Source organism: Pleurodeles waltl, chromosome 11 (genome assembly GCF_031143425.1).
Source record: "Pleurodeles waltl isolate 20211129_DDA chromosome 11, aPleWal1.hap1.20221129, whole genome shotgun sequence".
NCBI classification, from domain to species: Eukaryota; Metazoa; Chordata; class Amphibia; order Caudata; family Salamandridae; genus Pleurodeles; species Pleurodeles waltl.
In genome coordinates, this window is record NC_090450.1 from 506,370,340 (window position 1) to 506,395,374 (window position 25,035).

General features: G+C 46.0%; 1 protein-coding gene across 4 annotated transcripts in view; it reads right to left on the reverse strand.

The window, feature by feature from the left end:
- The window catches only part of LOC138265821 (uncharacterized), a 284,844-nt gene that overhangs the window by 254,278 nt on the left and 5,531 nt on the right, over positions 1–25,035 (reverse strand). For all 4 annotated transcript variants that reach the window (XR_011199430.1, XR_011199431.1, XM_069213889.1 and 1 more), the window contains exon 2: positions 4,028–4,122. Coding sequence is in view for 2 of the 4 variants with exons in the window: in XM_069213889.1 (XP_069069990.1) it covers positions 4,028–4,122 (95 nt within the window). In the remaining 2 variants the exon portion in view is untranslated. The remainder of the gene's footprint in view (positions 1–4,027; positions 4,123–25,035) is intronic.

The following is a 25,035-nucleotide window of genomic DNA, read 5'->3' on the forward strand; positions in this document are numbered from 1 at the left end:
AAATTTGTGGCTCCTCTCAGACTCCAGAACTATCTGTAACCGAAATGTGAGGAAAACGTGTTTTTTAAGCCAAATTTTGAGGTTTGCAAAGGATTCTGGGTAACAGAACCTAGTTAGAGCCCCACAAGTCACCCCATCTTGGATTCCCCTGGGTGTCTAGTTTTCAAAAATGCGCTGGTTTGCTAGGTTTCCCCAGGTGCTGGCTGAGCTAGAGGCCAAAATGCACTGTTTTCTATGAAAAAATGTGATGTGCCCACTTTGTGTTTTGGGCCATTTCCTGTCGCGGGCGCTCGGTCAGAGCCCCACAAGTCACCCCATCTTGGATTCCCCTAGGTCTCTAGTTTTGAAAAATGCACAGGTTTGGTAGGTTTCCCTAGGTGCCGGCTGAGCTAGAGGCCAAAATCTACAGGTAGGCACTTTGCAAAAAACACCTGTTTTCTTTAAAAAAATGTGATGTGTCCACGTTGTGTTTTGGGGCGTTTCCTGTCACGGGGGCTAAGCCTACCCACACAAGTGAGGTATCATTTTTATCGGGAGACTTGGGGGAACGCTGGGTGGAAGGAAATTTGTGGCTCCTCTCAGATTCCAGAACTTTCTGTCACCGAAATGTGAGGAAAACTTGTTTTTTTAGCCAAATTTTGAGGTTTGCAAAGGATTCTGGGTAACAGAACCTGGTCAGAGCCTCACAAGTCACCCCATCTTGGAATCTCCTAGGTCTCTAGTTTTCAAAAATGCACAGGTTTGGTAGGTTTCCTTAGGTGCCGGCTCAGCTAGAGGCCAAAATCTACAGGTAGGCACTTTGCAAAAAACACCTCTGTTTTCTTTCAAAAAATGTGATGTGTCCACGTTGCGTTTTGGGGCATTTCCTGTCGCGGGCGCTAGGCCCACCCACACAAGTGCGGTATCATTTTTATCGGGAGACTTGGGGGAACGCTGGGTGGAAGGAAATTTGTGGCTCGTCTCATATTCCAGAACTTTCTGTCACCAAAATGCGAGGAAAATGTGTTTTTTTAGCCAAATTTTGAGGTTTGCTAAGGATTCTGGGTAACAGAACCTGGTCAGAGCCCCACAAGTCACCCCATCTTGGATTCCCCTGGGTGTCTAGTTTTAAAAAATGCGCTGGTTTGCTAGGTTTCCCCAGGTGCCGGCTGAGCTATAGGCCAAAATGCACAGGTAGGTACTGTTTTCTATGAAAAAATTTGATGTGTCCACTTTATGTTTTGGGCCATTTCCTGTCGCAGGCGCTAGGCCTACCCACACAAGTGAGGTATCATTTTTATCGGGAGACTTGGGGGAACGCTGGGTGGAAGGAAATTTGTGGCTCCTCTCAGATTCCAGAACTTTCTGTCACCGAAATGTGAGGAAAATGTGTTTTTTTAGCCAAATTTTGAGGTTTGCAAAGGATTCTGGGTAACAGAACCTGGTCAGAGCACAACAAGTCTCCCCATCGTGGATTCCCCTAGGTCTCTAGTTTTAAAAAATGCACAGGTTTGGTAGGTTACCCTAGGTGCCAGCTGAGCTACAGGCCAAAATCTACAGGTAGGCACTTTGCAAAAAACACCTCTGTTTTCTTTAAAGAAATGTGATGTGTCCACGTTGCGTCCTGGGCGTTTCCCGTCGCAGGCGTTAGGCCTACCCACACAAGTGAGGTATCATTTTTATCGGGAGACTTGGGGGAACATAGATTAGCAAAACAAGTGTTATTGCCCCTTGTCTGTCTGTAATTTTTTTCCTTCCAAATATAAGAGAGTGTGTAAAAAAGACATCTATTTGAGAAATGCCCTGTAATTCACATGCTAGTATGGTCACCCCGGAATTCAGAGATGTGCAAATAACCACTGCTCCTCAACACCTTATCTTATGCCCTTTTTGGAAATACAAAGGTTTTCTTGATAGCTATTTTTCACTCTTTATATTTCAGCAAATGAATTGCTGTATACCCGGTATAGAATGAAAACGCACTGCAGGGTGCAGCTCATTTATTGGCTCTGGGTACCTAAGGTTCTTGATGAACCTACAAGCCCTATATATCCCCATAACCAGAGGAGTCCAGGAGACGTAACGGTATATTGCTTTCGAAAATCTGACATTGCAGGAAAAAGTAAAACGTAGAGAAAAATTGATGTTTTTTTCACCTCAATTTCAATATTTTTCTTTTTCAGTTGTTATTTTCTGTAGAAAATCCTTGTAGGATCTACACAAATGACCCCTTGCGAATTCAGAATTTTGTCTGCTTTTCAGAAATGTTTAGGTTTCTGGGATCCAGCATTGGTTTCACGCCCATTTTTGTTACTGACTGGAAGGAGGCTGAAAGCACAAAAAATTGTAAAAATGGGGTATGTCCCAGTAAAATGCCAAATTTGTGTTGAAAAATTGGGTTGTCTGATTCAAGTCTGCCTGTTCCTGAATGCTGGGAAGCTGGTGATTTTAGCACCGCAAACCCTTTGTTGATGCCATTTCCAGGGGAAAAACCACAAGCCTTCTTCTGCAGCCACTTTTTCCCATTTTTTTGAAAAAACACGAAATATTCACTGTATTTTGGCTAATTTCTTGGCCTCCTTCAAGGGAACCCACTACATCTGGGTACCTCTAGAATCCCTAGGATGTTGGAAAAAAAGGACGCAAGTTTGGCGTGGGTAGCCTATGTGAACAGAAAGTTATGAGGGCCTAAGCGCGAACTGCCCCAAATAGCCAAAAAAAGGCTTGGCACAGGAGGGGGAAAAGGCCTGGCAGCGAAGGGGTTACACATGACACAGACACCTTTGCACTATGGTGCAAATTTGTGAGTGTGGTACTAGGCAGCCTAATTGTGTGCCACCACTAGGGGGGGAGCAGGACAGTGACTCACCATAAGAGATATGGTGCTTTCCTGCTCTCCACCTCTCATGCAACTCTGTGCAGCAATTTTGGGTAATGAGATGCTTTGTGTGATATCTTTGCTAATCTGGGACAAAGTATGTAAATTAAGAGCCATGAACTGATGTTGCTGCTGGGCACTTAATTGAATGGTACAATATACTGGTAAGCTTTTCATAAAGCAGTGCACACTAAGATGCAAGTATACTCTGGACAGAAGAGCTTTACTGGCTGTATGATGTGGCACCTTGAGAATGCTGGAAGCTGCAGCTGTCCACGGCAGTTCAAGTGATCTCACACGTAGGAAAATGTACTACCACTTTGTGCAATGTTTGAAAAGTGACATAAACCAGCAGAAATTGTAGAAGTGTGATTTGCTTTCCGGCTCTTAACAAGTGTTTGCACTGGAAGGTAGTCGTGAAGTAACATAAAGTAGTGCCATGCACTACCATGCACTACTTTGCATCAACATACATAGGTATTGCTGCAAAGTCCTATCTAATAGAAATGCAGCAAGTGCTTTGCTTCAAAAACCAGTGCCTTTGCTGGACGTGTTAAAAAGGAGAAATATTTGTATTTCTCCTAACTTTTCCAACATTGCATGTGTTCTGTACTGTACAGCCCACATCCTATCAATTGAAGGGAAACTATTAAAATATGTCTGAGTATTGCACGATAAGGGTAGCCTTTGAGTACAAAATCTATGACATCATGCAAGCTCTCTTGCACTGTGGTGCAAAGGAGTGTGCATGGCTCAAAACAGGCTCAAAGTGTGTTGATGCAGGAGTAGAGAGACACAACACTATATTTTAGAAGATTTTGCACTGTTTTCCTATCCTTTTGTGATATAATGCAGTTAAGCAGTTAAGCAGTTAAGCAGTGAAGATGTTGGAGCAAACAAAGAGCTGAAGCCATGCCACTCTTGCTTTCCAAGAACACCGATAACCTACTACCTTAGGCTCAATTACTGAATACCCACAAACACTCAGGCTCTGCTAACTCCACCACTAGGTGGAACTGAGGATATTCAGCTGTCAAGCACTAAATTAAACTAAACTGCAGTTCGGCAGACTTTACCATATAGCGATATGATGGATGCCTACATTTCCATGTGAGACAACATCTTGCTTTGGAGAGACACTGCCATTGACACCATCCTTATCTGCCATACCTGATCCACTAGACTGCGACACCATCCAGTTAAAGAAGAAGGGTCCACAGCATGCCCACAAGACATTTCCACCCGGAAGACGTCTTCATTGTCACCTGATTAAAATAGAGGGGTTTTGAGAACTGAGATTCCTTCTTGGCCCAGTGATGCACAGAAAGTGAGAAGGGTGTGGACAGTTAGTCCACATGGAACATGTGGTCATTAAGCTGAAAATGTAAACATTCATGTGAGAACAACCAGACGAGAAGCACATCAGATATTAGAACACTGGAATGTTAAGAGCTCCATTGAAGACAATGGAGCAGCAATGGCCCATATAAATTAACGTAGGCCCACTGCTTTCAAAATGTTAAAGTTTTAATTCACAGCCTTTCTCTTTCCCTTGCCTCTCCAAAATATATAGAGTCGGCAGAGGAAAAAGAAAGGCAGAGGCTGTGCTGCAGGGCACACCAGAGCCTTCCCCATCCCTCCTGCAGTAGCTCACAGAATCACCTCAGCCTCGGAAGGAGGAAGGGGGAAAGCTGCTCAGCTCCTGGCTCTCCCTGACCCAGCTGAACGAGAGAAAGCAGTTTAGTGGAGCCCAAGGGGAACCAGGGGCAGACTTCAGCTCCCTTTCACAGCTACTGCTGTGAATGTTCAACAGCTAACAGCCGTGACCTTCGTGTGGCTGTTAGCTGTTGAAAAGTCACAGCAACAGATGTGAATCAAAGGCTTCGGAGCTGAAGCCTCTGGGATTTTAACCCCCTCGCGCTCCAACAGGCTTTTGTTTTTATAATTAGAACATTCCGCCTTCGATGGAGGGAATGTTCTAATAGCCTTATAGCCTGCCTTAGCGGGCTACACAAGTCATTGAAGGCCTGCTTCCTTGTTAAAGGCACTTGCCTTTGGCTCAGGCCTTTAAAGCTGGAGCGGGCCTTCAATGGCCACTATAGCCTGCTCAGGTGGTTGTCTTACTGGAATGTTGAGAGCTCCATTGAAGACAATGAAGTAGCTCTGAGCTTTTAATGGCTGGTATAAGCCTGGAGCTTCAACATTCCAATGTTTATCTTAATGTTTCTACTTTTTTAATTTAGAATTTCTACCCTTAGAGGGTGGAATGTTTCTATAGACTTATAACTCATCTGCCTCCGGCTCTACTGCGGCTCGGGCACATAACTCGGGTTCAGCTGCCTTAACAACTGGTATAGCCTTCGGGAGCGGGCTACAAGGTTATACTATTGTGCAAGAACTGTGCCATTTCAGTAATACACCTACTAGTTACCAGCAATTTTTAATGTCTGACTGCTCTACCTCATTCCATTACTTAGTATACGAGTTGTTTTTACTATCAGTCACACATCATGTGACCAATCACAAAACCCCATCCCCTTCTACTTCCCATTCTGGAGGGACCCATAAGTGGAGATAACCCCACTGCTTTTCCTGGGATCACAAAGCAAACACATCATCAAGTTCAAAGGGTCAGGGTGGGTTATAGGTAATGGGACGAAGATTTGTATGCAGAGAAATTACAATTACCTCCAAAATAATCAGCACTTTACACCCTGAACCGTAATGTAATCAGCTCATTAAACTCAAAACTCCACCCTGCTGCAAAACCAAAAGAGATTACATACTGTTCAATTTCTCAAAAAACAAAAAGCAATCATCTTTTGCAAATAGTTATACTCGAACTTACCTCAGAACACGTTCTAATTAACAATAACATCTCCTGTGATTTGTGGATTATTGTGGAAACCAGTTCAAGTTATCATCCTATATTTTCTTTTAAGAACACAGTTCCATGTGAAGTCTGAATTTAATCATTAATATTCAGGAGAAGTAGTTCGGAACACTTTCCAAGTATATAAATGTAAAAATATTTTATTTTGAGATTTTTATGCCTCAGGCAGCACTCTTTACACCTTCCTCTCTCTCCTCCAAGATACTATTTTGTCCAATATTAGCTTAACCAATTCACTACTTAAAAAATATATTAATTTGTTTGTACTCTGGAAGGTGTTTAATATATGACAACTACTCCAAAAAAGACCATCACTCAATGAGCATTTCTTGTTGTCCAGCTACTTCAATTTCCAGTCTAAATGTGATCACCATAAACCTCTTAACTTCAAACACGCCAGGATTTGCAATCACCAAAAACAGTTCAAATCAGATTTTCCATCTATCAGTTGAACTTTCTTCTGTCATTTCTAGGGTTGGATGGGGAGCTCCACTATGGTGGTGGAGCTGTTAATGCTGACATTTTGCTAATAAATATTCATGTATTCTGAATGCTGATTCTGCACCGAAAATGACTTAATATAGAGAAATAATACACAACTTTGAAAATGTACCTACTTGAGTGACCGCCAATAGTCACGAAGTGTCCTTATTCACTGCTTGTTAATCTAAAATGTCGTGCTCATGTTTACATTAATGGAGTAGAATGTTATATTAATGGTCATATATTATGTATTTGCTTTATTAGTCACAGGCCTTAAATTAGCGAGGTCTGGGGCCTAGTTGCAGGGCCTCATGTTAAGTTGCATTGCTTAGACGAGTCACATAAAATGGCTGCTTAGAGAATTAAGGGCCAGATGTAGCAACTTTGGAAATTGCGACTTGCAATTTGCGAGTCGGAGCGACTCGCAAATTGCAAGTTGCAATTTCCAATGTAGAACGGTGTCTCAGACACCTTCTGCGAGTCGGTATGGGGTCGCAAAGACCCACCTCATTAATATTAATGAGGTGGGTCGCAAATTGCGGCCCCATACCGACTATGGGCACTCGCTAACATGGAGGCCTGCTGTAGTCAGCAGACCTCCATGTTCGTGACTGCTTTTAAATAAAGCAGTTTTTTTTTTTTTTAAGTGTAGCCCGTTTTCCTTAAAGGAAAACGAGCTGCACTTAAAAAAAAATCCGAAACCTTTTGTTTCGGTTTTTTTTTCAGGGCAGGTAGTGGTCCCTTGGACCACTACCTGCCCTGAAAAAATGTTTTGGGGTCCATTCACAAAGGGGAAGGGGTCCCATGGGGACCCCTTCCCGTTTGCGAATGGGTTACCATCCACTTCAAGTGGATGGTAACTGCGACTCCATTTGCGACCGCGTATGGAATTGCATACCATTGCGAATCGCAAATAGGAAGGGAACACCCCTTCCTATTTGCGATTCGGAAATGCATTTTGCGAGTCGGTCCCGACTCGCAAAATGCATTTCTGCATAGGAAACACGCATTTGCGAGTCGCAAACGGCAAATTTTGCCGTTTGCGACTCGCAAAGTGCTTCCTACATCTGGCCCTAGATTTGTAATTTTCCACTGCGTTGACCAGATGCTAGTAGCTAAATTCCTTTCCCATGCGAACTGCTTGCTAGAATGTGTTGCCCTAGCTATTGATATTTTGTAGAACTTAGTGTATGTAAAGGCGATGTTCCTAGGATCTAACAACTGATGCACTGACTGGAGTATGAGGCGATACAAAATAGTTACCTGACAAGCCCAACAATGGGAAAAGGAGAAGAGGAGCCAATCATCGACATGTGAAAGACAATTTAGTTATATCTCAGATTTGAGGTTCTACTTTCATTGGACTAAATGTAAACGTATAATTCTTTGACCAATAGCAACGTGGAAAGAACTCTTAGGGAATCTAACTTAGCCAGACTGTACCGAGAGGAGACCCCCACATTTTTCCTAACCGGTCTGAGAGGAGAAGCTGCACTTTTTCCTAACTCCTTCAAAAGAGCTCACTCTCTCCAAAATCTTTTACTGAGAACTGCCATTCTGATTATGTCCGTTCCTGCGCCATTTCTATCTTGAACTTTATTGGTAAGTCCCAATGCCATGCTGACCGAACAAATGTCCAATTGACAAAGACTGCTGCAGCTTGCTGAACCACACTGAGGCAAGGCATAAGACTATGGGCCATATGTACGAAAGCTTTTTCCCATAGACACAGAATGGGTAAAATCCTTTCGTACATCTGGCCCTATGTTACTTATTGCCATGTCTATTTGCTTTCGTCTTTGGATACCAACCACTTATTTTGATAGAGCCATAGTTAAATGTTTTTCGAAATTTGTGTTGACTAAATTGTTTTGCGTAAAGCCCAAACATGCCATTATAACCAGAAGGTTAGTTAGGAGACTCACTGAAAATGCTTGCTAAATATTAACAACAGTTGGTGTCTTTTCTTTGCTGAATCTAAATATATGCTATTTCTATTGTGCAGTTGTTCTTGCTATTGATTTGTACTGTAACTCTGGAATGTGTAGTGATCCATGCATTGATCAAATTGAGATTCTTTAGAAGATTCGGTCAACCAGTATTGTTTTTGTATGTTTATCATTTGATTTTGAGAGTTACGTGATATTAGCATTGTTAATACAGGGAAATAAACAATCTAACTTTTACATAAAGGCATGGTTATTCATGACCAAGGGGTCATGGTGTGTGGAAATTACTGACTCCCAAGATTATTGATCCTATTGAATGGTATTGTTATTGATTGGTATTGAAACTGAGTCTTATGGTGGGAATTGCTCTAAGCGCAGTCAAAAGGTCCATCGAGCCTCTAACGTGTCCCCTTATAAATTAATGAGAAGAAACCAAATAAGGTCAGACCCGCTAACAGAGTTTTTGGCACTCCGTGCTCCGCTTTGAGCACGGAGTTCATCCAAAAACTCTGTTAGCCCTCTGAATTCAGACCATGGGCCAGAGGCAGCAAAAGCTGTAGTTTCAGGCCTCTTGTGCACTGGCATTTCCTGTGTGCAGTGCACACGGGGCAGGCCGGTGCACAAGAGGTCAGGCAGTTTTCACTGCCTACTTGTGTGGTCAGTGTCCTTTGTGTACATGTCTGTATAAACTGGTACCTTGTAAGTTTTGTCTCCTCTGTTTCAAAACACCCAACTCCTCAAACTCTACATTATCATCTAGACCTGGACATCCTGCGTCTACCGGATGCTCAACCCAACAAAGGCATAATTTTTTTTATTTGCCAAGAACAACAAACAAGAAGCAGCACAAACCTACCTCAATGACATGAACCTTCACTGCTTTGAATCCCAACCCTCACTTAAGGCCAAGTCAATTGGACAACAACCTCACCCTCAATAAAAATAATTGCCAAAAAAATCAAAGGCCTTGGAACCAGCTCTCTCTGCTAGGGAAAGTGAAACTGTTTATTCCAGAAAGCGACCTCCAGGCTGTTCAAGCCCTCATACTCTTGCATCTGGTTGGCTGTAATGCTCTACTCTGCGCAGCCTTCCAGATTTCCCACTGGCACCTCTAAAGGGCATCCTACTTGCCACAGCATGTCTCATCTACGGCCTAAAGAAATATGATCACATTATCCTCATCCTGATGGAACTCCATTGATTCCCCTTGCTGGCCTACGCCATCTTCAAAACCAGTTCCATCATTTACAAAGCCATCACAACCAGCACCCATGTTTACCTTGCAGACAAGCTCACCATCTTTGCACACCTGCAGCCAGGACACCATCAGATTGCAGACTAAGAAGCGTAAAAAAGAAAAAACACAAGGCAGCAGACTTTTTGCATCTATGACCCAAGGATCTGCAACAATATCCCTCTAGCTGTAAACAGTATTGCCTCAGAACAATAAAGATTTCAATTCTGGATGTTCACTGCCCCTCCTCCTGTAACATTAACCTGGCCCATCAGTTCTAACTCACAAAATAGGCTACAGAAATATTGTACTACACAAATATGGTAGCCAAAAAACATCAAACACCAAAATATCAAGGATGTAAGTGTATATTAATATGTATAAATTTACTATTTTGAACTCTACAGCTCAGATTTTGAAGATATATACTGCAAGGTGCATATATGTGGAGATGAGAAATGTAAACCCTAACCATATTTATTCATCATGTTAATACTTGCAGATATGTTTGCTACAATATTTGTGTTGCAAAATATTTAAAAAACAGTATTCTGGTACGATACGACCCACCTTACCAGGCATTACAATTTTAAGATACAGAGTACACCAGCTTCAATCTCCAACAGTCTAAGTTTTCACTACAGAATCTGACAGTGCACTTAATCCGATCAGAGTATCTGTTAGAGTACTTCACCTCAGCAAGATCCCACCAAAGAATCTGGTAGTGTACTCATCCTACCTAAAAATCTGGTGGTGTACTCCATCCAACCAAAGTATTTGGTTGCCCGCCGGACTCTTTAGTCCTTGAAAGTATCTGGCTGCGCACTTTATCATGTCCTTAAAGCAACAACATTTCTGTGTTTAAGGGCAATATCATACAGTGCAAATCAATGGTTTAAGTTTCCTCCTTCATTGATGGGGGCAGGCTTGGTTTTCAGAGTAGATATTAAGTAAACTCTGCTGACCACTCAAAGTATCTAAGGAAAATCTTAAAATATATTTCCCAGGAGAAAATAAATAGGTATTTCTTGTTTTAATCAGGGCTTGAAAAAGTATTGATTCCTTGTTTCGGAAATTTCACCAGTTTGAGCCACATAATCAAAAAGAGGTAAGGATAAATAACCATGAGGTTTGAGCCACATAATCAAAAAGAGGTAGGGATAAATAACCAATGAGCATTGGGAGTAACTGTAATGCTTGAAATACAATCCGACCCTTGATTTAAAGGAGCATTTCTTGGTGAGATTTCCTTTTAGAGCCTTCCATATGATAAGAAAATCTTCCAGGAATCAAGTCCAACTCCCTTCTGGCAAAGATATTTCCATATCACTATCAAGTCTATGAGAAATTAGCATTTTAAAGACAGGAGTAATGTGAAGCCTTAAGCCTGTTACAGGAGTGTGGGTGGATGCATGTAAAAGCAGAGGCTATATAGGGATCAGAGGGCAACATAATTACAGGCCATATGGAGGTCATAAAAATATGTACATAATATATAGTGTTTGCAGCTGTTACTAGTAACTTCCAAATAACAGATACACAGGAGGATTTTGAGGAGAAGGCTGGACAGATAGGGATTAATATGGAAAGATACAGTGAGAACATTAGACAGAGTTCTCTTTTGAAGGCTGAAAGCGAGGGAGTCGGACCTAGCTGAAGGGCAGGCTGTTGCAGTGTGAAGGAGAAGGAAGTAAGGCCTATTTACAAGGTTTTACATTTATAGCCTTGAGTACTGTCAGGATCAGCTGACTGATGCTGCATGTAATAAATACAGAGGGGCCAGTGAATAAGATATAGGTTTGCTAGACAGACTTGTGCGTGGGTGTATTTGTGTGTGTGTGTGTTTGTGTGCAGTGCTGCAGTTGATGCATTGAGATTTGAGCCTGATGCATGCTTTACTGACTGCCTGTGGAGGTTTCTGAGAGTAGGGGTGATATGGTCATAATTCTGTTGAACCGTGATCAGACAAGTTGCTGGAGAAACCAAGATGGAGGCAGGTACACAAATGAGAACAGCGTGTTTCCCCTATTCACAAGTCATAGGATGGTTGGATGTACTGTGTAGCAAACTACCAGTGATAGGAGGTAGGGTTTAAATTTGTGTAAGAAGGGATCAAAATCAAATGCCAGGTAGCCTACACTTTCTTATTATTGTGGGTTATGATTAATAACTTAGGGTCAAAGGAGAAGCCAAGGGATCAGTCAAAGGTAGAGAGAGAAGGAATTAAACCGCCATGTTCAATTTCCTTTAGCCAGCTCTCATTGTGATTTGAAAGTGGCCATCATTGAGGAGTATAAATTCAGTTTTTCTGGGGCTGAATGGAATGGAATAAGTGTCTCTCCTATTGTATGTCATATGCAGGGAACACCATATACCCCTGGGATTAATGCTCACTCTAGCTCTTACTATTGTTTTTAATAATTCCTCTTCTGCAATAAAAGTGGACCTTGATTTTTAGCATGCTCTTTTACTACATTGTTGAAAACATCTTCCTTGGACCCGACTAATCTCTTCAGCCTTTCCTCCATTTCCAGACAACGTTTTGCCTCCAAGCTAATGTCTCTATTCTGTATAAGGATTTCCTACAGTCTGTCTTGATGAATTTTCTAGCGCCCCATTGCGTCCCTCTAACAACACTATGGCCCTCATTACAACCCTGGCGGTCGGTGTTAAAGCGGCAGTAACACCGCCAACAGGCCGGCGGTAAAAAAAATGGGATTACGACCACGGTGGTAACCGGCAACATAGACAGCCACTTTAACACTCCGACCGCTAGGACGGTAGCAACAAACACCGCAGCGGTTACCGCCAACAGACAGGTGGAAGACAATGTACCGCCCACCCTATTATGAGAGGCCAATCCGCCATCTTTTCTGGGGCAGTACAAATGACATCAAAAGAATGGTGGAAACAGTACACTGAAGGGGAACCACCCACATTCCAACACTCCACAAAGAACCAGGACGCCATGGAGCCCGAACTGCAGGTCCTGCCCATGTTGGTGTATCTACTAATACACCAGGAAGTAAAAAGAAGGCGGCAGCGACGATGACTACGGTGAGTACTGCACCTAGCACACAGGGGAGGGGGGGAGGTAAAAGAGAGTGACACACACACGTGGCACGCAACACCCCCACCCTCACCCACAACACCATACACACTAACAAATCCAAAAACATTACAGATACACCCGTCACCCCCTGGGACAAAAGGAAATGAGTTTAACCATTGATATTTTGGAACATTCAGATATAACAATCGAATATAAAATAATCAGTATATACAAATATTTACATTATGTACAGAAGGCTGTACAGTGTTCCTTGTAGATGTCCGTGGACCAGTGGTCCCAAAAATCATGGGCGAAGCCCACATATGACACCTGCCTAAAAACGGAGAGAACACTGCAGGGGCATCAGTTCGAAAAAACACAGGCACCTCAGGGGGAAGGGGAGGGGGGCACCTCAGCCGGAAGATGGTACTACGCCACTGCTCCTCGAGGGGGCTCCATGCCCACTGCTTGGTCCTGGGGAGTGCAAAGCCACAGTCTCTCAAGTCTCATAAGTGGGTGGGTTGCCCACTGCTTGGTCCTAGGGAGTGCAAAGTCACAGTCTTTCAAATCTCAAAAGTGGGTGGGTTGCCCACTTCTTGGTCCTGGGGAGTGCAAAGCCACAGTCTCTCAAGTGGGTGTTTTCGCCACTGGTTCTGGAGGGGGCCTTGTGCCCAGTCTGCTTCATCCTGCCAAGGACTGGGTGAGTGGATGCCTTTCTTCACTGGTTTTGGAGGGGGCCTTGTTCCCAGTCTGCTTCATCCTGCCAAGGATTGGGTGAGTGGATGCCTTTCTCCACTGGTTCTGGAGGGGGCCATGGGCCCAGTCTGCTTCATCCTGCCAAGGATTGGGTGAGTGGATGCCTTTCTCCACTGGTTCTGGAGGGGGCATTGTGCCCAGTCTGCTTCATCCTGCTAAGGATTGGGTGAGTGGATGCCTTTCTCCACTGGTTCTGGAGGGGGCATTGTGCCCAGTGATGCTGCACCTGGGTTGTGGCAGTTCCCATTCCCTCACCTGGGTGTCTGAGGCACGAGATGTGCAGGGAACAGGTAGCATGATACTCCATGGATGCAGAGCCATACTCCATCCTGCGGCGACTTAGGCTGCAAACTGCTGGTAGTGCCAGTGCTGGTGATTGTGCCTTATGTGGTGTGTGCAGGGTCCAGGACGTCTCCTGCAGCCTCGAACGGCTGCCCACTGGGGATGCTGCTGATGTCCGATGGAGTGGCACCGGCTGGGCACGTGGCAGTGGCGGTGGCTGTGGCAGTATCTGCGGCGGAGATGCTGCCAGTGCTGCCTGTGGTGCAGGTGTCTGGAGTAGTGGTGGGAGACACCAGGCCGTCTTCAGCAGCCTCGGACAGCTGACCACTTGGAGGATGCTGGTGACTGTTGTTGGGGCAGCAGCGGTGCAGGGGGTGGTGCAGATGGCGGGGCAGGTGGCAGAGCAGGTGGCGTTGCAGGTGGCGGTCCTTCCGGCGGTGCTGACCGTGGTACAGGTCTGTCTGGAGAAATGACGGTCACCAGCCCCTCACCACGAGGCTTCGTGCTCTGAGGTGACTTGCCCTTGCTTTTGTGTCCCTTCCCCACCTTGGTAGTCGCTGCTGGGACTTTGGCACTGTCCTCTTTGGTTTTGGATGAGGCCTTGCTGGGTGGGTGGTGCGTCTTTTCCCTGCTACATGCCGGCCCCTTCTTAACCTTGGCAGGTGGTGGAATCGGGTGGTCCTTACCATCTGTAGGTGGCACACTGGCAGCCCTGACGGGTGCCCCCTTCGACCCTTTCGGACTTGCAGGGACCACAGCGGACACCGACGGAGGGGGGGTTTAGGGAAGAGGTCAACGTTAGCTAGTAAAAGTTTTCCGGACACACTGGGACGGGAAGATGGAGGGGGTGTTGGAGTGGAGGAAGAGGTAGTGGTTGTAGGAGGCGTACATCTGCTGAGTTTGGGTAAAGGTGCATGCGCTGGAGGCTTTTGTGAGGTGGATGGCTGTTAAGTGGGTGTGTGCCTGCGTTTGTGTACTTTGGGAGGAGGGCTCACAGACACTCTGGGAGAGGACACAGGGGATGTGTGCATGGTTGTGGGGGTGGTTATTGCTCGTGAGGGGTGTGTTGTGATGGGCGTGCTGCTGATGGAGGTAGTGGCTGATGATGTAGTGCATGCAGGTGTGAGTGGAGACGCTACTGGGAGGGAGGTGGACGAAGAGGAGGAGGGGGACATAGTGGAGGCAGTGGACGTTGGTATGAGTGCCTGTGTGATCTTCTGTGGTGCTTATGTTTTCCTGAGCCACTTTTGTCTTTTGGGTGCCTGGGGCGAAGGAGATGCTCACCCTCCTGGGTGAGCGGGAACGGGAAACACACTGAGAAGCTGCTGGGAGGGCAGTGCTCGTAGGGGGGGTGGTGGCTGTACCTGTTGCTGGTGTGGGCACAGAGGTGTCCGCCACCGCTAGGGAACTTCTATCAGAGGAGGAGTCGCTATCACTGGTATCCCCTCCTGTTCCCATTGTGGAGCTCCCCTCGCCCTCCGTCCCACTGGTGGCTTCACCCTCCGTGGCTTCACCCTCATGGGCCATGTGGGATGCAGCTCCCTCCGTCGCCGGTGCCTCTGCTCCTTCGCCAGATGATTGTAACGCACACAAGGACAGGGTGACAAAACAAGAAGGGGTAGATAGACAGAGGACACACATGGTCAATGCCAGCAACAACACTACCGTTGGCGTACACAACACACACTGAACTGCCCTATGCACCAGGCCATGCCCAACCATTCAATAAGGTGGTCACCAGCCCATGGGGTACAATGCCTAATGCCAGTACCTGCACACCTGACACCCACAGGACCCTGCCCAGTAGTAGTTGGCCACTTGTACCATTGGTGTAGGGGTGCTTCAGAGCCTGCAAACAAGGGACCTACCCTGGCATGATCGCCCTGGCCTAGGGGCACCCACAGCCCACATCCCCCACCCAGCTAGTTCCTAAAGCGCACAAAGTCAGCTTTCTGAAACTGTACTCACCCCCTTGTGGCTGCTGTGATGCCCTCAAGCACCCATCCAACTCTGTATAGGCCTCTGCCAGGATGCGGAACATCAGGGGGGGCATGGTGCGACGGGAACCCCTTCCACGTTGGGAGACCAGCCCCAGCTGGGCCTCCGCCATCTTCTTGGTCCAGCGGTGCAGGTCCTCCCATCTCTTGCGGCAGTGGGTGCTCCGCCTATGATAGACCCCCAGGGTCCGCACAACCTTGGTGATGGCTCGCCAAATCCCCTTCTTCTGGTGGGCGCTGACCTAGAGGGTACAGACAGCGGAAAATGTAATTACTCACCTGTCCGGACCGTAATACTCATTGCCCACCAGTTCCCACCCATGCCCTGATGCACATACACTGACCACCTCTCATGCAGCAGTCAGGCCAGGACGCCTTAGCACCCCCCAACATGTGGCTTACAACCACACCACTCCAAACAGGCATTGCCCACGCATCATGCTCACAGTGTACTCACCTGTTTGTCTGGAGGACTACAGAGTAGCGTGTACTGGGGAGGACCTCATCCACCAGTTTCTCCAACTCTTCCGCAGTGAAGGCAGGGGCCCTTTCCCCAGACACATGAGCCATTGTTGCTTCCAGACTCAGGTCACAGCAGCACTTGCAGTGTAGGTCTGGTGATGGCTGATGGTCAGGTGTCAAGTGAGTGAATGTGTAGAAAATATCGGTGACGTCCGCGGCAGTGCGTACCGCCACCGCCCGCGTACACCGCCATTGGCTCCTGGAACCCATAGGGCCCAATGATAACCAATGTGGAGTTGCGCACAATGCCAGCACAGTTACCTCATTTCCCCTTGTCCCTCCTCACAGGTCAGGCAGCTGCCATTTCAGGGGGGCACATGGCATGGCACCTAACTGCGTCACAGCACATATACTGACTCTCTAATTCACACACTGCTTCTGTAAAATTAATTCAGACACAGTTGTGCTATCTATGTGGTAAATGGCCTTCTGCTCACCGTTCCCCTCCATAGGCTACAACTGCTGAGGCAGATGATGAGATGGCGGCATCCTCCGGTGTACAGAACCCTGGTGGACCTGTCGACAATGGATAACAGACACATTATAATCACATACAGACTTGATCGTGCCACAATCCAAGAACTGTGTGCCCAATTAGAGCCAGACCTGATGTCAGCTATCCGCCAGCCCACAGGTATCCCCCCTTCTAGTGCAGCTCCTGTCAGTGCTCCATTTCCTGGCAAGCGGCTCCTTTCAAACTACAATGGCCATGGCATCAGGTATGTCTCAGCCAATGTTCTCCAACGTGTTGACCAGGGTGTTGTCTGCCCTGCTGAAACATATGCGCAGCTACATCGTGTTCCCCCAAGTGGAGGATTTGGCCACAGTGAAAGCCGACTTCTATGCCCTCGGACATATCCCCAACATCATTGGTGTCATTGATGGGACACATGTGGCATTTGTTCCCCCGCAGAAATTAACAGGTGTACAGGAATAGAAAAAGCTATCATTCGATGAATGTGCAAACGGTGTGTTTGGCGGACCAGTACATCTCCCATGTGAATGCCAAATATCCTGGCTCTGTGCATGATGCCTATATCTTGAGAAATAGCAGCATCCCTTATGTGATGGGCCAACACCAGAGGCACCGGGTGTGGCTAATAGGTGAGCCCAAGGTCCCCACACAGTATAAGGGGAGTAATGGCAGTTCTAGGTGGACAGAGTGACAGAGTGGGACAGAAGAGTGACAATCAGGAGAGTCCTATTTCCTGGCAGGAGTCTTGGCAATGTTCTCTGTCTTCTGCCTGGATCGCAGGGACCGTTTGCAGGGTGGTTCTCCTTCTGCAGGGGGTGGGGTGCTGGTGGCCTGTTGGTCCTGTGGGGGGCCTCATGTCCACTAGCGCAGGCGGAGGTGGAAGGCTGTTCATCGGTTCGGCTAGTGTCAGGGGCCCTTTGTTGTGCCACTGCCTCCCTCATGATCTTGACCATATCAGCCAGCACCACTGCTATGGTGACAAGGATGGTGTAGATTTTTGTGAGATCCCCCCTGATCCCCAGGTACTGTCCCTCCTGCAGCCGCTGGGTCTCCTGAACTTGGCCAGTACCGTGCCCATGGTCTCCTGGGAACGGTGGTATGCTCCCATGATGTGTGAGAGTGCCTCGTGGAGGGTCGGTTCCCTGGGCCTGTCCTCCCCCCTGTCGCACAGCAGTCCTCCCAGCTTCCCTGTTGTCCTATGCCTCTGTCCCCTGAACCGTGTGCCCACTGCAACTGACCCCAGGTCCCTGATCGTCCTGGGCTAGTGGGGTTGCCTGAGGTCTCTGTAGTGGTGGACACACTGCTGACTGACGTGGACAGTGGCATGGGCCGCTGGGTGGGTGCTGTGCTGGTGTTTCCTGAGGGGGGAGGCTCTGTGGTGGTTTGGGAGTGTGGCAGGGTAACTGACTGTCCAGAGGTCCCTGATGGGCCAGGTTGGTCATAGTGATCCTGGCGTGCAGAGCTGCTGTAATCACTGTGGGCCTCTTCTGGGGGGGGACTGGATGTAGCTGGCACCTCCTGTCCGGTGACGTTGGGTAGGGGTCCTGTTCGGATGCAAATGCATTGTTATTGTATCTGTGTGTGCCATCTTGTGCAATGGGTGTGTTTCCCTTATAGAATTGTGGTTCCCTGTTGCATTGGCCTTGTGTGATTGCTGATTGTATGGGCTGGGTGAGTAAGTCTACTGGCCATGCTGTGGTGATGGGTGTCCACACATTGTGGTTGCATGCAGGGCTTGGTATTGGGATGTGTGGGTTGTGATGGTAGGGTGGATGAGAGGTGATGGAGTGATGGGAGTGAGGGTACAGGTGGGGGTGTGTGATGGCATGCAGGTAGGGGGGGATTAAGTAGTAAAGAATTTGCCTTACCAGAGTCCAATCCACCTGCTACTCCTGCGAGGCCCTCAGTATGCATGATTGTCAAGACTTGCTCCTCCCATGTTGTTAGTTGTGGGGGAGAGGATGGGGGTCCACCGCCAGTCCTCTGTACAGCTACCTGGTGTCTTGATACCACTGAACGCACCTTCCCCGTAGGTCGTTTTACCTCTTCCTGATGTCATCCCTGGTTCTTGGATGCTGTCCCACGGTGTTGACCCTGTCGATGATTCTCCGCCATAGCTCCATCTTCCTTGCAATTGACGTCTGCTGCACCTGTGATCCGAATAGCTGAGGCTCTAACCCAATGATTTTCTCCACCATGACCCTTAGCTCCTCCTCAGAAAACCTGAAGTGTCTTTCAGGTGCCATGATGTGGTGTGAGTGATATGTGTAAGGTGATGTGTAGGGTGATGTGTTGGGATGTATAATGTGATGTGCGTGGATGGTGTATGAGTGATAGTGTTCTCTGCGTCTGATTGAGTGTGTGCTCTTTGCTTGTCTCTCTGTGCTTGGTCTCTTTTTTTAGGTTGTAAGGGGTTGTTGGTAATGTGGGTGTGTGTTTTATAGTGGCGTGAGTGTGTGGGTGTGGTGTGTGTATGTGTGTCAGGTGTGTGTATTTTGAATTGTCAAATGTGGTGTAGCTTTGTTAGTGTGTGTGTATTTTGAGTGCAGCAGTGTGTACCGCCAATGGTTTACTGCGGTTGAAAGACCGCCCCGTTGATTCGTGGGTCGTGATACTGTGGGTGTATTCCTGCTAGCATGAAGGTGTGGGTTTTGCTTTCGCCAGTTTATCACTGACCTTTGGGCTGGCGGACTTGTGTGAGTGTCTGTATTGTGGCGGTATTCTCTGTGTGGGTCATAGTACCTGTGGCAGATTACCGCCACGGTCACGGTATGTTTGGCGGCCGTCGGCGCGGCAGTAAGCGGGATTTACTGCCAGGGTTGTAATGAGGGCCTATGTGTGTGCCATATTTACAATCCAACGCACCATGGAGGTCGTGTCCACATTAGCGTCATAATTTATGGCGCCAATGTGGCACTCTTCTGGATTAGCGCCATAAATTATGGCCCTAATGCACCAAAGCACAGGGAGGCTCATTGTTTTCAATGGGGGTTAATAATGACGCTAAAAATGACGCAGTGAAATCTAGTAAATTTCACTGCGCCACTTTTCTAGGCCTCCCTACATGTGAATGCCCCCCTTGAAAAACCTTATGTCTGGCGCAGGCATGATGTGGCGCAAGGGTTTTCAAAGTGGAGCTTGGGAAATGCCACTTTAATGCCACATTTGTGTAATAAAAATTAGGCAAATGGGACCAAGGTGGCGCTATGGGCATCATAAATATGCCTCTAAGAATTCTTGAGGGGCATTTCAGAAACCAACCACAAAATCCTGTTCAGCCCACTTTCTGCCATTAGATTAGTGTTGGGCTAGTATAGATCAATTTTATCTGACACTTTTCGGGCAATTTCAAGCCCACTTCATTTTACGTTCCAGGAGACTTCCATATGGAAACACAAAAGGATGCCCACTTACAGCCAGTCTTGTAATCCTTATATTGAGCCACTTGCTTGCCTAATTTGTAGCTTCCACTTTTATATTTACGCTAATGAAGACAAGTTCCTGATCCATCTGAGTAGAGGACACAGATGCTACTTCAACCAGGTTCAAACTGTGCATGGTGAAGGTAAGGAAATGGAAAGGCCGCTACAGGCATATTATAAATCTAAGAGTCAGGTACAACACTGATTTTTTCATGTGCCCTCAGATGTCACCCACTGAATTACCATTTCTTTCACCTGACATTTTATAAGTAAGGAAGATATGGCAGTCACAGTGCTCACTGCCACAAGGCTGGACTACAGTAATTCTCTCTTCTTGGCCATTTATAAGTATATCTGCATCACCTGCAGCTGGATCAGAATGTGACTGCTGCGATCTGCTTCTGCAATTGCTCCTAGGGCTACCAGTTTCATAGGTCATATTCTAGACCATCATCTTATTTCATTGTACTCTTTTTCACCCATTAATATATTTACTGCCAAATCTGTGCACTACTCATCCAGACACGTTGTCATCCTGTGCTTCAGAAAGCAATGAAAAGGGGTCTAATCCTTTACAATACTGGTACACCCAAGTAGAATAAACGCCAAGCCCAACATTCACTCACGTCTAGGAACATTAGGTTCAGAGGTTCTGCAAGACGGGCTACTTTTCACTAAGCATCCATTGTAGTTGGAGTAAGTTACTGGTTCCCATTATGACTCTAGTTAGCACTAAGAAACTCTTCTAATTGTTTGCATGCCTTAAGGGTTCCTATTTTACTACAAATATACCTATCCTAACCTACCTATTTTTTAATTAACCCTGAACTCTAGGCAAAAGCTTGTAGCAACAAAGGCTGCCCATGTATTACACCACACATACACTCTTCTTTCCTGTGTCCTATATATTGTCTCACTGGGTGTAGCTTTTTTAATTACAAAGGAGTGATATATTTATAAACAATACTTAGGACACAATATTTATGTCAGATTATATTCTGTTATGTTGGTACCATGCCTTAAAAGTAAAGCTAAACAGCTAGCCCTTGAAGCACAAGTAACACTTGACTGCTGTACTGGAGGTTACCAGAGAGGATGAAGTCTCACAAGGGAACTGTAAGGAGTTTGTGATACTGGCTGTAGCCATATACATGAACAGATATGCATAACATAGGGATTTTTATAAAGGATTCATCATCAAAGCTGTACCAGTAAAGCAAATCCAAGGCATTTCAGTATTCTAAGTAAATATGAATAAGCTAAAAGATCCTCAAATTCAAGCTCTACAAGAGGGGTGGGGGCTTATGGGTGCAGGCATCTTTATAAGTGGTTGTTGGACTTTTGCTTATGCAGGGTCATCCCCAGACTTTTTTGCCTCCTGCATCCTATTTTTTCCTGACATGTTGCTGTTGGCTTTTGAACTCTGAGCACTTTCCCACTGCTAACCAGTGCTAAAGTGCATATGCTCTCCTGTTTAAATTGTATGTAAGTGGTTTATCCATGATTGGCATATTTGAATTACTAGTAAGTCCCTAGTAAGGTGCACTAGAGGTGCCAGGGCCTGTAAATCAAATGCTACTAGTGGGCCTGCAGCACTGGTTGTGCCACCCACATAAGTAGCTCTGTAATCATGTCTCAGACCTGCCACTGCAGTGTCTGTATGTGTATTTTTACACTGTAAATTCGACTTGGCAAGTGTACCCACTTGCCAGGCCTAAACCTTCCCTTTCCTTACATGTAAGGCACCCCTAAGGTATGCCCTAGGTAGCCCCAAGGGCAGGGTGCAGTGTATGGATAAGGTAGGACATATAGTAATGTGGTTTATATGTCCTGACAGTGAAATACTGCCAATTTCGTTTTCACTGTTGCAAGGTCTGTCTCTCTCTCATAGGATAATATGGGGGCTACCTTTAAATATGATTAAAGTGTAGATTCCCCTAGAGAAGAGATGGACAGGTGGAGTTTGGGATCCCTGAACTCACAATTTAAAAATGCATCTTTTAGTAAAGTTGATTTTGAGATTGTGAGTTTGGAAATGCCACTTTTAGAAAGTGAGCATTTTCTTGCTTAAACCATTCTGTGACTCTGCCTTGTTTGTGGATTCCCTGTCTGGGTCAGTTGACAGTTGGGTTGTTTTTCACCTCACACCAGACAGTGACACAAAGGGAGCTGGGGTGTGATCTGCATTCCTGATTAGCCATCTCTGCTAGGAGGGAGGGGTGGAGTGGTCACTCTCATCTGAAAGGACTGTGCCTGCCTCTGACAATGCTGTCTCCAGCCCCCTGGTGTGTGTCTGAGGCCTTGCCTGGGCAAGGCAGGATTTCGCAAGAAGGTGTGAGTCCCCTTTGAAGGAAGGTGACTTCAAAGACTAAAATGGGTATAAGAAGGGCACCCAAACTTACAAACTTTAGAAACACTTCTGGAATCAAGGGGAACCTCTGCCTGGAGAAGAGCTGATCGCTGAGGAACAAGTGCTGCCCTGCCTGTGACTGTGCTTTGTGGAGCTTTCCTGCAGTGCTGCTTCTGCCAGAGTAAGAGGGCAAAGACTGGACTTTGTGTGCCTTCCATCTTGAAGAAGAAATCTCCAAGGGCTTGATGTAGAGCTTGCCTCCTGTTATTGAAGTCTCAGGGATAGCAAAGACTTCTTCCTGCCAGCACCTGGAGTCTCTGGAGAGACCCCTACTCTGCTCTGTGGTGCCCTTCCAGTTCCTGGGACCCTGAAAGGAGAGGCTGGCAACCTAAGGACAAAAATACACGCACCGAGCGCCGTGCGGAGAAAAGATCGACGCGAATCCGATCGCGGCTGAGAAAACGACGCGACGCCGGCTCCGCAGCTGAGAAACGACGCCGCAGGAAACGCGACCGAAGAATCGACGCCCGGAGCAGGAGAAACGACGCGCAGCATCGCTGACGAAGGCTGAGAGATCGCAACCAGCGCCACGGGACTTTCGGACCGTCGCGTGGCTGGCTTTTTCGACGCGCCTCGCCGTGCCGAGCTGTTTTCGACGCATACACCCGTGCAGGGTTATTTTCGACGCACACCGCCCGTGCGGGGTTATTTTTGCCGCAAATCAGGTACATTTTCACGCTAGCAGCGCTAGTGTGGTGTTACAACTACCTAAAGACTCTTTTTATTTTAAACCTTTAAAAAATCATAACTTGACTTGTGTATGTTGGATTTTTGTCGTTTTGGTCTTGTTTTGTCTAGATAAATATTTCCTATTTTTCTAAACTGGTGTTGTGTCATTTTGTAGTGTTTTCATTAAGTTACTGTGTGTGTTGGTACAAATACTTTACGCCCAGCACTCTGAGGTTAAGCCTACTGCTCTGCCAAGCTACCAAGGGGGTAAGCAGGGGTTAGCTGAGGGTGATTCTCTTTTATCCTAACTAGAGTGAGGGTCCTTGCTTGAACAGGGGGTAACCTGACTGTCAACCAAAGACCCCATTTCTAACAGTGGTTATATATTAATATGGTGGGAATTAGATCTAAATCACTCAAATAGCTGGGAGTCTACTTAACACAAGTTATCATGACCAAAAGAAGAGCACATTACCCTTGAAAGTAACCTATGCAATTACAATTGTCAAATGATAAACAGGAAGGGCATTCTATGGTGAGATTATTTGGTGTGCTTATTTACTATTTATCTGTGCAGCAGAAAAATACTGTTGAATGGCTCTGCGTAACCAGCAATGACAAGTGAACAGGTCTGGATTGCAGCATGATTTACAAGTCACATGCACTGGTTTTTACTAATCTTTGTGTGTAGCTTAAGGAAGCTGCTGGGTGCACTTAACAGCAGAAGTGGCCCACTGGCAGAGCAGAAGAGTCTTGGGCATCCTCATGGTGTGAGCAGGGTCCTGTTGGTAAGGCACAGGAGTCACCAGTCATACGGATGGCTTGAACAGTGTCCGACCAGCAATGGAGGGGAGGCGCTGGGCAGGGATTAAAGCAGAGCTTCTGGGTGCATATGAAGTAGCGGCCCAACAGCAGGAAGAGGAGCATGTGATGAGTGAGTCACTATACTGAGGTCATCAATATTAATCCACTTTTGAAATTTTACATTTTAAGGCATGCATATCATTAGTATTTTTAACTTCACCTATGCTTGCCCTCTGAAGATCAACCTAAGTGGAATTTAGAATAGTAATTATAAACTTCCTTTACAATGTAGTGATAGCTCAATGTATTGATCTCATCAAACGTTTAGAACAAAAACATTAATTTCTGATCATGACAGACCATACATTTCAGGTGTAAAATAGTACCTCATGTATCCCAATGCATGCAAAGGATACACCAACTCAATAGATGGACGGTGAGATTACAATAACACAATGGGCTGTTTCCAAATGTGCCTGACAATGTTTCAAGCCAATGCTTTAAGGCTTTTTGCTGGAGGACCCAGTCCCTGAAGAAGGGTGAAACAAAGCCCACTGTATATGTTTATTACTTTTAAATAATATGTATATATTTTTTGTTTCTAAAAAAAAAATAAAGGTCTTGAAGTACACCCCAAACAAAAACTATAACTTCATCTTACAAATTGTAGCCAAGCCAGTATGTTAAAAACGTATTTATAAGATAAATGTAAAAGTGTCTGCTGTACAGGACAAAGTCAAGAGAAATGTAACTGTAATCACACACATTTCACGTTGCCTCTGTCTAACACAGAGCTTTCATTCTGGGTTGAAAATATGAATTTCAAGACTTGTAAAGATGTTGATTGTTTGGTAAGATTTTATACAACGCAGAACTGGCTTTGATCTAAACAGTGATAAGAAACCGGATATTGAATGCTGTAGTTTGGATGCGTGTCATTAGCTAGATTGGAGTTTACCATATGATTTATTCTATATCACTATGGCACCTGAGTCTTGGTCCTGGTATTTCATCTAACAATTTAGTACAGTCTTGATTCAGTTCAAATGAACCAACAACTTAAAAGATTGATCTGTGATAATGAAGTCTGGGACATGAAAAATTGTGTAGCGTAGCACAGTGCCATCCAGTGCTGGAAAAGAGAGGGACCCATCTGGACCCCGGATTCAGCAGTGGTTATTGAACCTGTTGGGGTGGAAAAGTCCTCTACAGGGTAACAGGCGTGCACCT